General features: G+C 45.3%; 1 protein-coding gene across 1 annotated transcript in view; it reads left to right on the top strand.

The window, feature by feature from the left end:
• The window catches only part of POP1 (POP1 homolog, ribonuclease P/MRP subunit), a 30704-nt gene extending 17495 nt beyond the window's left edge, over nucleotides 1-13209 (top strand). The window contains exons 9-16 of the mRNA XM_068237713.1: nucleotides 496-589; nucleotides 1650-1761; nucleotides 2167-2286; nucleotides 3877-3992; nucleotides 9114-9305; nucleotides 9386-9540; nucleotides 11038-11316; nucleotides 12487-13209. Coding sequence (XP_068093814.1) covers nucleotides 496-589; nucleotides 1650-1761; nucleotides 2167-2286; nucleotides 3877-3992; nucleotides 9114-9305; nucleotides 9386-9540; nucleotides 11038-11316; nucleotides 12487-13132 — 1714 coding nt within the window. The 3' untranslated portion in view covers nucleotides 13133-13209. The remainder of the gene's footprint in view (nucleotides 1-495; nucleotides 590-1649; nucleotides 1762-2166; nucleotides 2287-3876; nucleotides 3993-9113; nucleotides 9306-9385; nucleotides 9541-11037; nucleotides 11317-12486) is intronic.
• Nucleotides 13210-13742: the final 533 nt, after the last annotated feature.

Raw genomic sequence — 13742 nt, forward strand, 5'->3', positions numbered from 1 at the left:
TGTGTAATCTGCACATATTATAGAATAATGCAATGTTAGAAAAAACACTATATACCTGAAAATAAAAGTATGAGAATATTTTCTTTGCTGCTAATCTTCTAGTAATTATTCATAGTACACAACCAATTCACTATATCATATATTTTTTTTTCGCTTCAGTGTCTCTTTAACTGAACTTTGGGAAGTTATGTCTAAATGAATAATAATACTTGTGCCCAAAAGCAAATATGATAATTTGTATGGGTTATAAAAAGTAGGAAAATTTTGTCAGAGTTCTGAACCGCTTTAAGAATAAAAGTCCTCTGTACATCTGCTCTTAACTACAGATTTTAATGTCCTTTTTTTTGGCAGCCAGCTCAGACTTGTGGCTATGTGAGCTAGAAGTCATTTTTCACATTTTCTGTATTGCAAAACTTTATTAAACAAAAATGACACAAATCTTTAGTTGAAATGGAACCATGTAATACGTATTTTCTTACCTCTTCTTCTCTGCAGGGACTTGACAATGGAAATTGTGCGTTATCGGCTGGTTGGTCCGCTCTCTCACGCTGTTCTTGCTGATGCTCTGCATGCTGCTCCTCTGCACAAAGTAAGGAAGTACTGAGCTGTAACGTAGAGCTTGTAACGCTAGCTTATGTACTGTGGTTACCCATGCTGCACAGACTTTAAGCGATAACTTTCAAATGTCCAAAATAATATATATTTATTTTATAGCTACAGGAAGTATTTCTAATGCTGAAACCAGGAAAATTACTGTAAAAGTGGGTCTCCTGAATAATTTACTGTATTCTACTAAATTACGCTACAGGAGCTCTTTAAATAAGAAAACCGGTAATTTGGCCGCCAACAATGGCCGGTGTCTGAATTAAGAATCCTATTCCCCTCCACCACACACACACCTACACCTACCTACACACACACACACACACACACACACACACACACCTACACACACACACACCTACACACACACACCCCTACACACACACACACACACACACACACACACACACACACACACACACACACACACACACCTACACACACACACCTACACACACACACCTACACACACACACCCCTACACACACACACCCCTACACACACACACCCCTACACACACACACCCCTACACACACACACCCCTACACACACACACCTACACACACACCTACACACACACCTACACACACACCTACACACACACCTACACACACACCTACACACACACCTACACACACACCTACACACACACCTACACACATACCTACACACACACCTACACACACACCTACACACACACACACCTACACACACAAACACCTACACACACACACACACACCTACACAGACACACACCTACACACACCTACACAGACACACACACACACACACCTACACACACACACACACACACCTACACACACCTACACACACACACACACCTACACACACACACACACACACACACACACTGGCATTAATGCCACCCAGGAGTTTGCCTGCAGCAGGGTGAAATTTGCCCTGCGCTGAAATCTGCCCGTGGCCATTTCAAATGTACGCTCTCCAATGTATGTTGTACAAGCCAGGATTAAAGCTCAGTTATTGCATATCAACATAATTTTGTCATTTTTCCTTTTGTTTTGCAGAAATTAGAGAATGCAGACAGTGGCCCTCACAGCTGGTGGGCAGATTATTGTGAGAACCCAGATAATGTTGTCCGGCATGGCCAGCAGGGATCCATCTTCCAGTTTCTGCAAGGTACACATTTCATGATTGGAGGTAACCTCCCTGGCATTTAATTTCCCCAGGATTTCTGTGCAAAAAGTGATCCAATTAATTTTCATAACCTCTTTCTTTCCTGTAACTTGCCAAAATGTGTCAAGCAAGGGTCTAGTATACAGTGCAGGAGAGTATTAACGTGAATGCAAGTCAATACTGTTCACGGCATGTTTTGTATTGACGTGTATAACCACCAATACCGCTAGGGAGGTTAATGCCTTATTGTTTTATTCATTTCTAGGGAGCACAAGTACATTCACAAGGGAAGGGTTTCTATAGCTCTATATTCTCTGGATTGCATTCACTTTGCGGCACGGCTTTAGGCTCATAGGCCATAACATGCTTATTTATATTAGAGCGAAATCACCTTTGCATTATTCCCAGGTATAGCCTCGCCGGCACAGATCCCACCAGGAACGGTTCTTGGTCTCACCATTGGAGATCCAAGACTCAACCTGCCTCAAAAGCGAAGCAAATCTCTGCCGAGTCTGCAGCCGTATGAAGGTGACCCCCACATTTATGTGTACTCCTCATGTGTACTTGTCTGCTTTCTATGTTGCCTCCAGAGGGCGCTTCATTCCAGCTGCTGGCCTTGTGCTCAGTGGGAGCCTCTGTCTTGCCATACAGATGACCCAGGTTCAAATCCTGGCAAGGTCAACTGGGAATGCTTTGTCTGACTTTCATGTGTTGTGTTTGTAGCATACTAATAGCGTTGTCAGTCATGCGTGGTCCTTTTTTTTGTTTTCATTCTGAATCGTCTATATAGTGCTGTTCTCCAAAATATGGATGGCCTAAAGAAATCCGTGCATACAACTGCAAATCCAGATCTGTAATATCCGCCTAGAGTGAGAACAAGGGTGTAACTAGAAATCCTGCAGCCTATCCACCCAGAGTCATATATTAGTGCAGCCACCTTAACCGCATACATTTAAAATGGCCGCCGCCCTGGAGATATCCGCAAGAAGAATATTTGTAAATTATTGATATTTTACAATGAATATGTGTAAAATACTGGTAAACTACCTTACACTAACCCTAAGGACTGGACACCTCCTGGGCAATGCCCTGAGGACCCCACCACCAATGACTAAACGGATGTACTCCCCTCCCACACCTAAACCTAAGGAAACTCCCCACCACTGACGATGCCTAACGCTAATCAGTCGGTTATATCGCCCTTCATATATAGTCCATAGCCACTGACACCTGCTATTTTATGGTTTATGGGCACCCACATTCCCTATAATATTGGCTGATTGTGGCTAGCAACATAGGTGCCCATTTCCCAGGGCTTTGGAGTTGGAGTAATTTTTGGGTACCCGGAATGGGTTGTTTCATAACTGAGGAGTCTGATGATTCCACAGCCCTGGTATGTATTAGGCTAAGGAGTTGGAGCAGTTTGGGGTACCTGGATTCAGTCGGTGGTTTCATAAGCTGAGGAGTCGGATGATTTTTTGTACCCAATCCATAGCACTGCAAGCGCTGTGGAATCGAGGAGTTGGAGTCATTTTGGGTACTTGGAGTGGGACTCATGGTTTCATGAGGCGTCTGAGTTGGCATTAGATGATTTTTGTACCGACTCTCCAGCCCTGTTATTTCCTCCCAATATAGATGCAGCTGTCTGAGACCCCTTCCGTTTCCTCCATCCAACCCCATAACAGAAAGGATAGCACCCATTCTTTGCATTCCATAGCAATGACCATGTCCTACATATATAGCCATCATTCCTATCCTGAGTAACTCCATGTCCCACGACCTCATCTCCAGTAGTTCTATTCCCCCACAGTGTCGCCTCTGTACTCCCTTCTCCCACCATGGTGAGCGGCACACAGAAGCATGTAGTGTTTACTACACAAGCTGCAGTCCTCCTCCCACTTGCTTGTGTTCACATCCATCTCCCATCGCTTGAACATGCCATTACTGAGGATGGGAAGTACAGCATTATACAGTAATCTGCAGAGATCGCAGGTGATCCATTTGGGTGACAAGTGTGATTTCTGTATGGTCAGGTTTACCTAGCAATGTACTGAGACTGTGGCAGTGTTGCCTGTTTATGGAATAGAATGTGTGTGTTTTGTCTTGTTCATTCTCCAGGTGGGGAGGAGGTGAGGTCCCTGATACGGGATGGGGTCCCGGTGGAGTGTGCCCAAAGTCTCATCTGGTCATCTGATATCCGCTCACACGTCCTGGAGAATAAAGTCACGGAACAGGTGACTGTTGTATGGTGTAATGTAAACGATAACTGTATGCACAACTTCACCCTGCCACTTCTGTTTCTGGGCACTCATGCAGCAAGCTAACTAGGCAGTATTACCACAATTGGATCATATCTACTCAGTTCTTTTCAGTCTGTACTGACCTGCTATATACTTGTTGGGAAGATTGCTCAGCCGTATTGCCGTGCGTCGATCAGTTGCTTGGAATATGAGAGTAGGCAGGAGACCCAGCAAATACAGAAGATGCCAGGAACACAGGCGAAAGAGGCTTTAATGTGATTTTTGTTTGTACTGGTGAGACAAAAAAGGACACACGGACTCCGGGAGCCCACTTTAGTGTAATATCGCCTGATGTAGTCCGGATATTATAATGATGAAGAATATACTCACAAGTGTGGGTTGCTTCCTGAGGCAACCACTCGTTTGAGCCTGTAGGGAATAACCATCCCCACTCGGTCCTTTTCAGGGAGTAGTGGTCGCTGCTCCTAAGAAAAAAATCTTTTTCTATTCGCAATGACTGCGAACAGAAACTCTACAAGGTAGGGTGAAAAGTATATACTGAACAGGTCAGGAGGCGCCCAAAAGTTGGTAACTGGATAATAACTCTCAAGGAGTGTAGTTTGATAAAAATTAGGATGTCCAATTTATTAATAATAACAAGATAAATACGTATACAGTGCACAGCGTCAACGCGTTTCTCGGCGTAAGCCGCTTCCTCAGGTCAAATATGTGCCGGTCCAAGATGTGCAGGCACGTCTGAGGCGCCTGAATCACTCAGTGTGATTTTGATGCTTCACTGTTATTGATAGTGTAGCCCTGAACTGAGTGCCTATATAGGCAAGTGCAGCAGTTATCAGCAGAGAGTTTGCAGGTTGGCCACTTAAAAGGAACCCGAGGTGTGGGACATATGGAGGCTGCCATATTTATTTACTTTTAAAGAGGAACTCCAGTGACAATGTAATAAAAAAAAAAAGTGCTTCATTTTTTACAATAATTATGTATAAATGATTTAGTCAGTGTTTGCCCATTGTAAAATCTTTCCTCTCCCTGATTTACATTCTGACATTTTATCACATGGTGAAATTTTTACTGCTGGCAGGTGATGTCACTGGAAGTAGCTGCTGCTTGCTTTTTTGGCAGTTGGAAACCGCTCTAAACAGCTATTTCCCAGACAGGAAACTGCCAGGACCATGGTGCTCAGTTTCCTGTGGGAGGGGTTTCACCACAATATCAGCCATACAGCGCCCCCTGATGATTTGTTTGTGAAAAGGAATAGATTTCTCATGTAAAAGTGTATCAGCTACTGATTGGGATGAATTTAAATTCTTGGTCACAGTTTCTCTTGAAACAATAGTTGCCTGGCAGTCCTGCTCATCTTTCTGGTCAGTAGGATCCAAGTCACACACCTGAAACAAATATGCAGCTAATCTTGTCAGATTTGTCATAGACATCTGATCAGAATGGTTGTTCAGATCCTAAAGTGTTAGAGGCAGAGGATCAGCAGGACAGCCAGTCAATGTGCATTATTTAAAAGGAAATGTCAGCCTACATATACCTCTCACCTCGGGTTCCCTTTACAGGACAACTGAAGTGAGAAGAATATGGAAGCTGCCGTATTTATTTCCTTTTAAACCATTGCATTTGCTTGGCAGTCCTGTTGATCTATTTGGCTGCAGTAGTGTCTGAATAACACCAGAAACAAGCATGCAGCTAATCTTGTCAGAAAAAGCTGATCTGCTGCATGATTGTTCAGGGTCTATTGCTAAAGGATTAGTGGCAGAGGATCAGCAGGATAGTCAGGGAACTGGTATTGCTCAACAGGAAATATGGCAGTCTCCATATCCTTCTCACTGCTGTTGTCCTTTAAGCCAAACAGAGACCAGAAAAGGTGAAAATTGGTTTCAGCAGGCCTTTGGTGTGAAAAACAAAAAAGGCCATAAAATCCAGGGTTCGTTGATTAGCCATGCCGCTTTTATGAAAAAATGCCATGGTAGTCTTCTGCCTAAGGGCCCATTTCCATTAGAAGCGGTGCGGTGTGGCTACATAGCCGCATCGTCCCGCGGGTGTGCTGAGACACATGTACCGCAATGCAATAGTTTCCATTGCATGCATGTTGAGCAGGATGGAGTGAGCCGAGAAACTGCAGCATGCTGAAGATTCTAGCACGGCCGCAGCCGCGTCCCATCTCCACAATTCACTTCCACATCAGGAGATGCGGTAGTGACACGGCCAGCAGCAGCGATGCGGCTAGGTAGCCACATTCACATCACTTTATGAATGGAAACCGGCCCTTAGCAAAGAGATGGTGTCATCTGTGGGTTGGAGGAGCCTCAGAGTGTGGCGTGAGAGGTACTCTTGTGCCACCCTGTGGCACTGAGCCAGCCTATCACAGAGAGGAGAGATGAGACATTCAGTGCCAGCCACAGTTTGTTGCATTTCAGAGCTGCCACAATGCTTCCCTGCTGCTTAATGAAGGAGTCGGCTGTTGCAGCATTGGGTAAAAAAAAAAATGGAAGCAGTCAATAGTAAGTTGAAGCCAAAGCAAAGAAAAAGACACCGAGAGCCAAATGCAGTGCAGTATGTCTTGATACCAGAATACAGGTAATACTCACACATAGGCCTGAAAGATAAATCTAAATTAAACCGAAATCGCGATCACCAAGATCACAATTTCGGAATCGTGAAAGCGGCAATTATCGCGATCACGGCCTTTCCACATGGGGAAGTTTGAAGAAGTGGCTTCAAACTTCCCTAAAGTCCCGGCGCAAGTGGCCCGCAGCGTTTCGCATAGCTTCCGCACGAGTCCAACACTGTACGTCCTCTATCACCATCTGGCGGCTCTTGTGCTTGGCAAAACTCCAAGTTCCTGTATATCACATGATATACAGGAAGTATTCCGTGCATTAGAGCCTGCAGGAGGCGAAGTGCATAGACTGGCATCGCTGGACTTGTGCTGGAAGCTATGTCCAGAACTGATGCAGCTTGGGGGACAGAGGAGGCACAGAGAGACACGGGGTGGGCGCAGAGACAGAGGGGGCACAAAGAGAGACACAGAGAGAAACAGAGCGGGAACAGAGACACAAAGGGGGCAAGAGAGAGACTCAGAGGAGGTATAAACAGGCAAAGGGGGCAAAAAGAAAGACGGGGACCAAGGGGGAACAAACAGGCACAGAGGGGGAACAAAGCTTGATTCAAAGGAAATCGTGAATCAAATCGAAATCGCAATTTCTGACAGAAATCGCTCAATTCAATTTTTTCTTAAAATCGTTCAGGCCTACTCACACACCAGGGTTACCACAAAGTCAACCTCTGTAATGGCAGTTGGGGAGATTAGTCCTGACCCCACTCAGGTTAAGTCGTGATCTGTAGATTGGAAATATGAGGCAACACCCCTCCACCAAGGGTGGACTAGACCATATACTAGGATGTTTAGCAGAGGCACCACAATAGTATAAAAATGTTTAAAAGCGGTTTAAAAAGAGGAAGTAGTGGTGGACTTGCCTCCTCCAAGAAGACAGCAAAGAAATGTTGGTTTATAATAAACAATTGTACATAAATTGTTTATTGTAACCAACAAATTGTTAGTGTCTTCTTGGAGGCGGTAAGTCCACCACTACCTCCTCTTTTTAAACTGCTTTTAAACATTTTTACACTACTTTGGCGCCTTTGTTGAACATCCTAATCGTAAGTGTTGGTTCTTTTTCACTTTGGAATTTACGGCAGAGGTCCACTTTCAGGTTGAACGTCAATAAGGCGGGTCCTTCTGGCAATCTTTATGATAGTTATACATAGCATCTTGGCCAATCCTGCTCCTCTCAGATGCCATCGCTTTTCCACTAGGTACCAAGGAGAAGAATCTTAGTGCTGCGATAGTCATCTGACCACCATAATTTACTGGGTATTTATGGGCTATTTAACACTTAAAGCGAGGGGCATGTGGAGGCTACCGTATTAAAGAAAACCTGAACTGAAAATGAAAAGTCAAAATAAACATACATAAGTCATACCTACCTTCCATGTAGTCTACTCCTCAGTGTCTTTCTCCTGTCCCGCGTCCTGTTTGTTCACTGTGATCAAGGGAATTTTCCGTCCTCCATTTTGAAAATGGCCATTACCCATAACAGCTTTCTGGTCAGCACACAGTTAAACTGTAACATCGCTCACTTGAGCCATAGGGAAACATGGACATTACCTGGTACATCAGTTTTCCTCTCGGCTATAACTAACAGCAACTGATATTTTACTGACAGCAACTGATATATTTCAGATCTGACAAAATATTGTCAGAACTGGAAGGAATTATTGCCAGAAGAAAATGGTGAGCTTCTGAGAGGAACTGATGGCAAGCTAACTATGTAATGTTCATTTGAAGTTACCTCAAGTGTTTATTTTAAATATTTTTACTCAGTACAGGTTTTCTTTAAGTTCCTTTTAAAGTGGACCTGGACTCTTGCACAGGAAAACAAAAAAATGCACCCTGTATGTATTTAGAGAGTTTAGCCTGTTTAATTCCCCTTCATTTGTGTCTAATCAGAAGTTGTAATTTGATCTCTGCCATGTCACAAGACTGCCATGGCAGAGATGGCAGATAAGCTCATTTGAAAGCACAGGGTGTTAACCCTATGTCTGCCTCCATGAAAGGAAGTAGAAACACTGCAGATGTATTGCAGGATTTGTATCCTCTATAACAAAGAAATGGTTTTCTTTAAAGGTTATTATGCTGTTGGGTATCTTTTTAGAGCAGAGAGGAAGTTCTGAGTTCATGGCCACTTTGAAGTATATTCAGTCAGTTGTTCTGCAACTCTTGTAGTTTTTCTTTTTTTGTATTATATCATTGAAAAATTAAATAATAAAAAAAATATTCAATCAGTTTAGCCTTCTGCTGCATAGATTTGGTAACGCCGGACAAGATTGTACAGTGGTGAGCACCTTTAGGTGTGTATGAGCTGCTAGTCCTGCTAGATGCCAGCGCAGATTACATAGATCACTTCATTACTAGTAGTATTGTTTTTGCTGATCCACACTATATCATGTGTATATATAGATTTGGAATGCTCACCAGGCAATGTGGCCACACATCAGTACCTGTATGTGAATGTCTGTCGCACTCTGCAGGAAATCAACCGTCTGAGGAGTGAGCTGCTGGTACCCGGGTCAAAGCTGGATCTCGGTAATAAAGAATCCAAGATACCCATCCTGTTGATCCAGCAGCCTGGCAAAGTGACAGGACAAGACCGGCCAGGATGGGGCAGCGGCTGGGACATCTGCCTCCCCAAAGGCTGGGGTATGGCTTTCTGGATCCCACTGGTGAGTCCAGTCTGTGTCCTTTAATGCTCAATACAATATGTCTTTACTGTGTAATAACCTCTATAACACGAATATCTCAGATTTACCGAGGAGTCCGAGTCGGAGGCTTGCAGCAAGCATTGCAGCACTGCCAGTATATGGGGGCACCGCATGTTCCTGGGGACATCCCTGACAGCCCAGCCGGAGTGCAGTCTGCACTGCAGAAAGAGGCTCAGCTGCTAGACAGATACACCAGGTATGTTTTGTATGTTTTTATTACAGTTTCTTATTCAAACACATGGCCATATAGGAATTTTTCGGGGACAAATAATTGGAAGCAACAATAGGTCATAAATCTGGTCATTCGTTTTTCTATTGAAAGTTTGTTTATTAACAAATGCATGCAATTTTTCAATAATCACAGTTCTCACATATTTTAGTACTCCTGTCACCTTTTATGGTGCAGGGAAAAGGCCATTTCTCTTAAGGATGGGGTGCAACAGCACATGACGACAGATGGTGATCTCACCACTGCGAAGCAGGGCTTTTCGGCACCTGCTGCGAAACCGCTTGTAGCAGTAATGCTGCAGTCCGCAAACAGGGTAATGCGGGGATCCGACGTTTGCTGGACCCCAAATTACTTCTCCCTCCTAGACTCAAAGGGGGACTAGTATTTAACGCCCCCCCCCCCCCCCCCCACACACACACACACACACACACACACACACACACACACACACACACACATTTGTGGCAGCTCGCCCTGCTCCGAAAAGCCCTGGTGTCAAAGCCATGTACGCTCTACACAGGACTAGAGAGCCACCTGGAGGACAGGAGGGAGAATTGCAGCTCTGGATCCCGGGGAGGTGGATCCGACTGCTGCACATCTCACTGCAGTATGATTTTTTTTTTTTTACCTGCTTTTACTGTCTAAAAGCACATTTTAAAAAATGTTACCGCTTTTGGACCCTAAGATCAGGAATCCATAATACCTCCAGGGACATTGAGCCGAAACGCTCTGAAAAATGCATAGCAAGATTTCAATTTTCTAAAAATCAAAACGCTGCTGTGGGAACACCCTCATTGAGTGACGCTGCACTAGTGCTTTGCCGATCGCCAGCAAACTGCAAGCGCATCGGAATCGCCCCCAGTGTAAACTGGCCCTAAAAGTAGCATTTTAGAAACTGAAAATGTTAACCTCCAACCTGATGCCTAACCTCTACCCCATTTTTAACTTCTTCTTGAGACTTAAAGGGAAGGTCCGAGGAGAAAAAGAAATCCACTTACCTCGGGCTTCCTCCAGCCTCTGGCAACCGACCTGTGCCCTCAACACAGCTCCGTTGGCTCCTGGTTCTCTCCGGCGCAGAGGCCGACCTCGCCAGGTCGGCATCTTCCTGAATCTTTGTGCGTTTCACTGTGCGTCTCACTGAGTTACACTGACATCATCTGGGCTGTTCTGCGCAGGCGCAGAACTACTACACATGCGCAGTACAGTCCGGATGACCTCAGGGCGACTGCCTGTAATGGGGTTATCCGGCCCCCATACCCAGCCATCTGCATCCCCTTATTTTTTTTAATCTCCTGGGTCAGATTTGTCTAGCTATGATAAACTGGTATCAAGATTTCAGCACTCCATGCCAAACTTGATTTTAAAAAGTGCCTGTTTTGTAAAGTCTATGTTCTTGCCTTGGAGAACTTGACCAATTAGTAAAAAAAAATTCAACTTGGGCTTTGTTCTTTTTTTCTACTTGAGGCGCCCACCTGCCAAGAGGACCAACTTTATCAAGCATGGCATTGTGGCACCTTTTCTCAGTCCCTGGGAACAGCTGACCAGAGAGTGGCAGGCTCGGGCGAGGACAGAGCTTGGTGACTTGGAACAGAAAGAGGATGACCAAGCCAAGGTGACATCAGGTGATGCTGAGACTGAGATGAAGGAAGATGTAGATATGGAGGCTGTTTCTGCTGTTGGCACCGAGCAAAAGCCTGTAGGTGAAAAAGACCCAAATGGAGCAATAGGCTTTTCTGTATTAAGGTGAGTCTTCTGGAATCGTTCTTTGACGAGTTCAATTGTACCTGAACCGAAGCTCAAGTCAAAAAGGAAATGTTTAAGGAGAGGGAAGCCTATGGATTTTGTACAGGCTCCCCATGGCATCCTGTTGCTGTGTACTGTGACTGCACAAATACGGTCGCCCATGAGGTGGGGTGAGACTGGTTCCTCAGGCAGCAGAAGTGGGGGTGGGGGCAGGATTGCAGGAAGTGATGCAGCGAGCCATGAAGCGCAAGAAAGCAAGTGAGTAATTGCTTACTTGCTCGCTGCCGCCTCTAAATTTAGCAAAAAAAGTTGTAGGGGGAGCCCCAAGGGAGGGATGGGGGGGTCTGACCTCCCTCCCCACCGCTGTGCACGCTGCTACCCCCCTTCCTGGCTGCAACCCCCTCCAGGCTACCTATCTAGGGAGAAAGGGGGTGGCATCCTCACTCGCAGACAAGCAGCTACATGCTACTGTTTAGGTCCGTTCGTGTGAGTGAAGCATGGCCATGCTCATGGCAGAAGAGGAGTCTTCCCCTGATGTTAAAGGAAACCTGAGATGGAGAAATACAAAAATGTATACATACCTGGGGCTTCCTCCAGCCCCCTTCAGGCTGTTTGCTCCCTTGCTGTCCTTCCAGACCACCTGGATCCTCCACTAGTTGCCCTGGTAGTTCCTCCAGTCTGCGCATGCACAGCCTGCCTGCACATTAACACAACCCCCCCCCCCTCCTTTGCGCTCCTGACGCTGGCAGAGGGAGCTTGATGGGGGCGGGCATACAGAAGGACTGCACATGCGCTGACTGGGGGAATTACTGGGCCAGCTAGCGAAGGATCCCAGCGGCACGGGAGGATGGCGAAGAAGAGAACAGCCTGAAAGGGGCTGATGGAAGCCCCAGGTATGTATACTTTTTTTGTGTGTGTGTGTGTCCTGTCCCAGGTACCCTTTGAGATTAGTGGGGACAGGAGTGAGGAGGACCTGGAAAGTATCTATAGGATCCAGCGGGTTCTCGCTTCTTCTTAGATAAGCACACAAGCTTTTTGCCCAAAGCTTCAGCTCTGGTTCGCTTTAATGAAATGTCAGAGGCGTGTCTTTAACTTTTTCATTGAAACTAATATTTAAATTACTTTTCTAGAGAAATGGCAGTTCAGTTTCTTATTCTTTTTCTCTTAAAGAAACAAAAAGATCCTGAGGACTATGTCTGCCTTCTGTATTCCATGTGGACGAGGAGCACAGAAAACAAATGGGCCTCCATCTCCAGGTCTGTCGGATCTGGCGTCCCCTGTTCTGAAGGACTTCCCGAGGTCACTGGTGTGGGTTAGACTGTCCATGATGTCAAAGGGAAGTCCAGAGCTCCACTCCCTGATCTGCATTCCATCCGAACAGGACTTTATACAGCTCAGGAAGGACAAGTCCTTCTCAGGTCCCGTGGAGCCCAAGCATGGAGATCCTTTTAAGAATAAAGTATTGAAACTTAAGAAAGAGCAGAAGAAACAGCAGAAGAAGCAAAAATCAAAGCCTGGTCAGGCCTCAAAGATGGAGACTGCTGCTGATGCGTCTGGTGGAACCAAGCTGATCATGGGGCTCTGGCCAAGCACTTTACCGGACGTGAGCGCACACTGCAGCAGAGTCCTCCTAGGTTTCGTCACTCAAGGTGACTTCTCCATGGCTGCAGGATGTGGAGAAGCTTTAGGATTTGTTAGTCTAACAGGCCTGATGCACATGCTGCTTCGTCAAGTTGGTGACAGGACTGGGACTGTATTAATTAGGAACCCCTCCACTCTTCAATACAGATTTGCCAAACTAACCATCGACATCTGAAAAAAAACAACTCTTCCTGTCTTATTCAGTGGTGGACACAGATTAAAGTGTACCTGTAATGGATTGATGAAGAGGAACCCATTGTTATTACTTCCAACAGAATTGTGTAGTGAAAGCTTAGATGTCTTTACCGTAAAGAACTGAAGGGAGGGGTAAATGGAGGCTGCTGCATTTTATTTCCTTTTAAACAATACAAGTTGCCTGGTTAGCCTGCTAATCTTTTTTGCATCAATAGTGTTTGAATCACACACCTGGAACAAACCTGCTGCAAATGCAGTCAAACCTCTGATCTGCATGCTTGTTTAGGGTCTGTGGCTAAAAGTATCAGAGGCAGAAGATCAGCAGGACAGCCAGGCAATCTGCATTGCTGAAGGAACTCAATATGGCAGCCTCCATATCCCTCTCACTTCTTCCTCATACAACCGCAGTAGTTGCAGTAGTCACTTGTGTAGCTCTGCCATCACGCCTCTGTAACTTTGAAAATCGATAATTGATTTGGCACTAATGAGTTAAGGTGCACAGCCCCCTATTGGAGCCACAAGAGTGATATACAGTAGAATCTCTTTATAGTAAACTCCAAGGGATCAGAAAAAGTAGTTTACTATATTGG

The sequence above is a fragment of the Hyperolius riggenbachi genome, chromosome 5 (assembly GCF_040937935.1).
Source record: "Hyperolius riggenbachi isolate aHypRig1 chromosome 5, aHypRig1.pri, whole genome shotgun sequence".
Taxonomy (NCBI): domain Eukaryota; kingdom Metazoa; phylum Chordata; class Amphibia; order Anura; family Hyperoliidae; genus Hyperolius; species Hyperolius riggenbachi.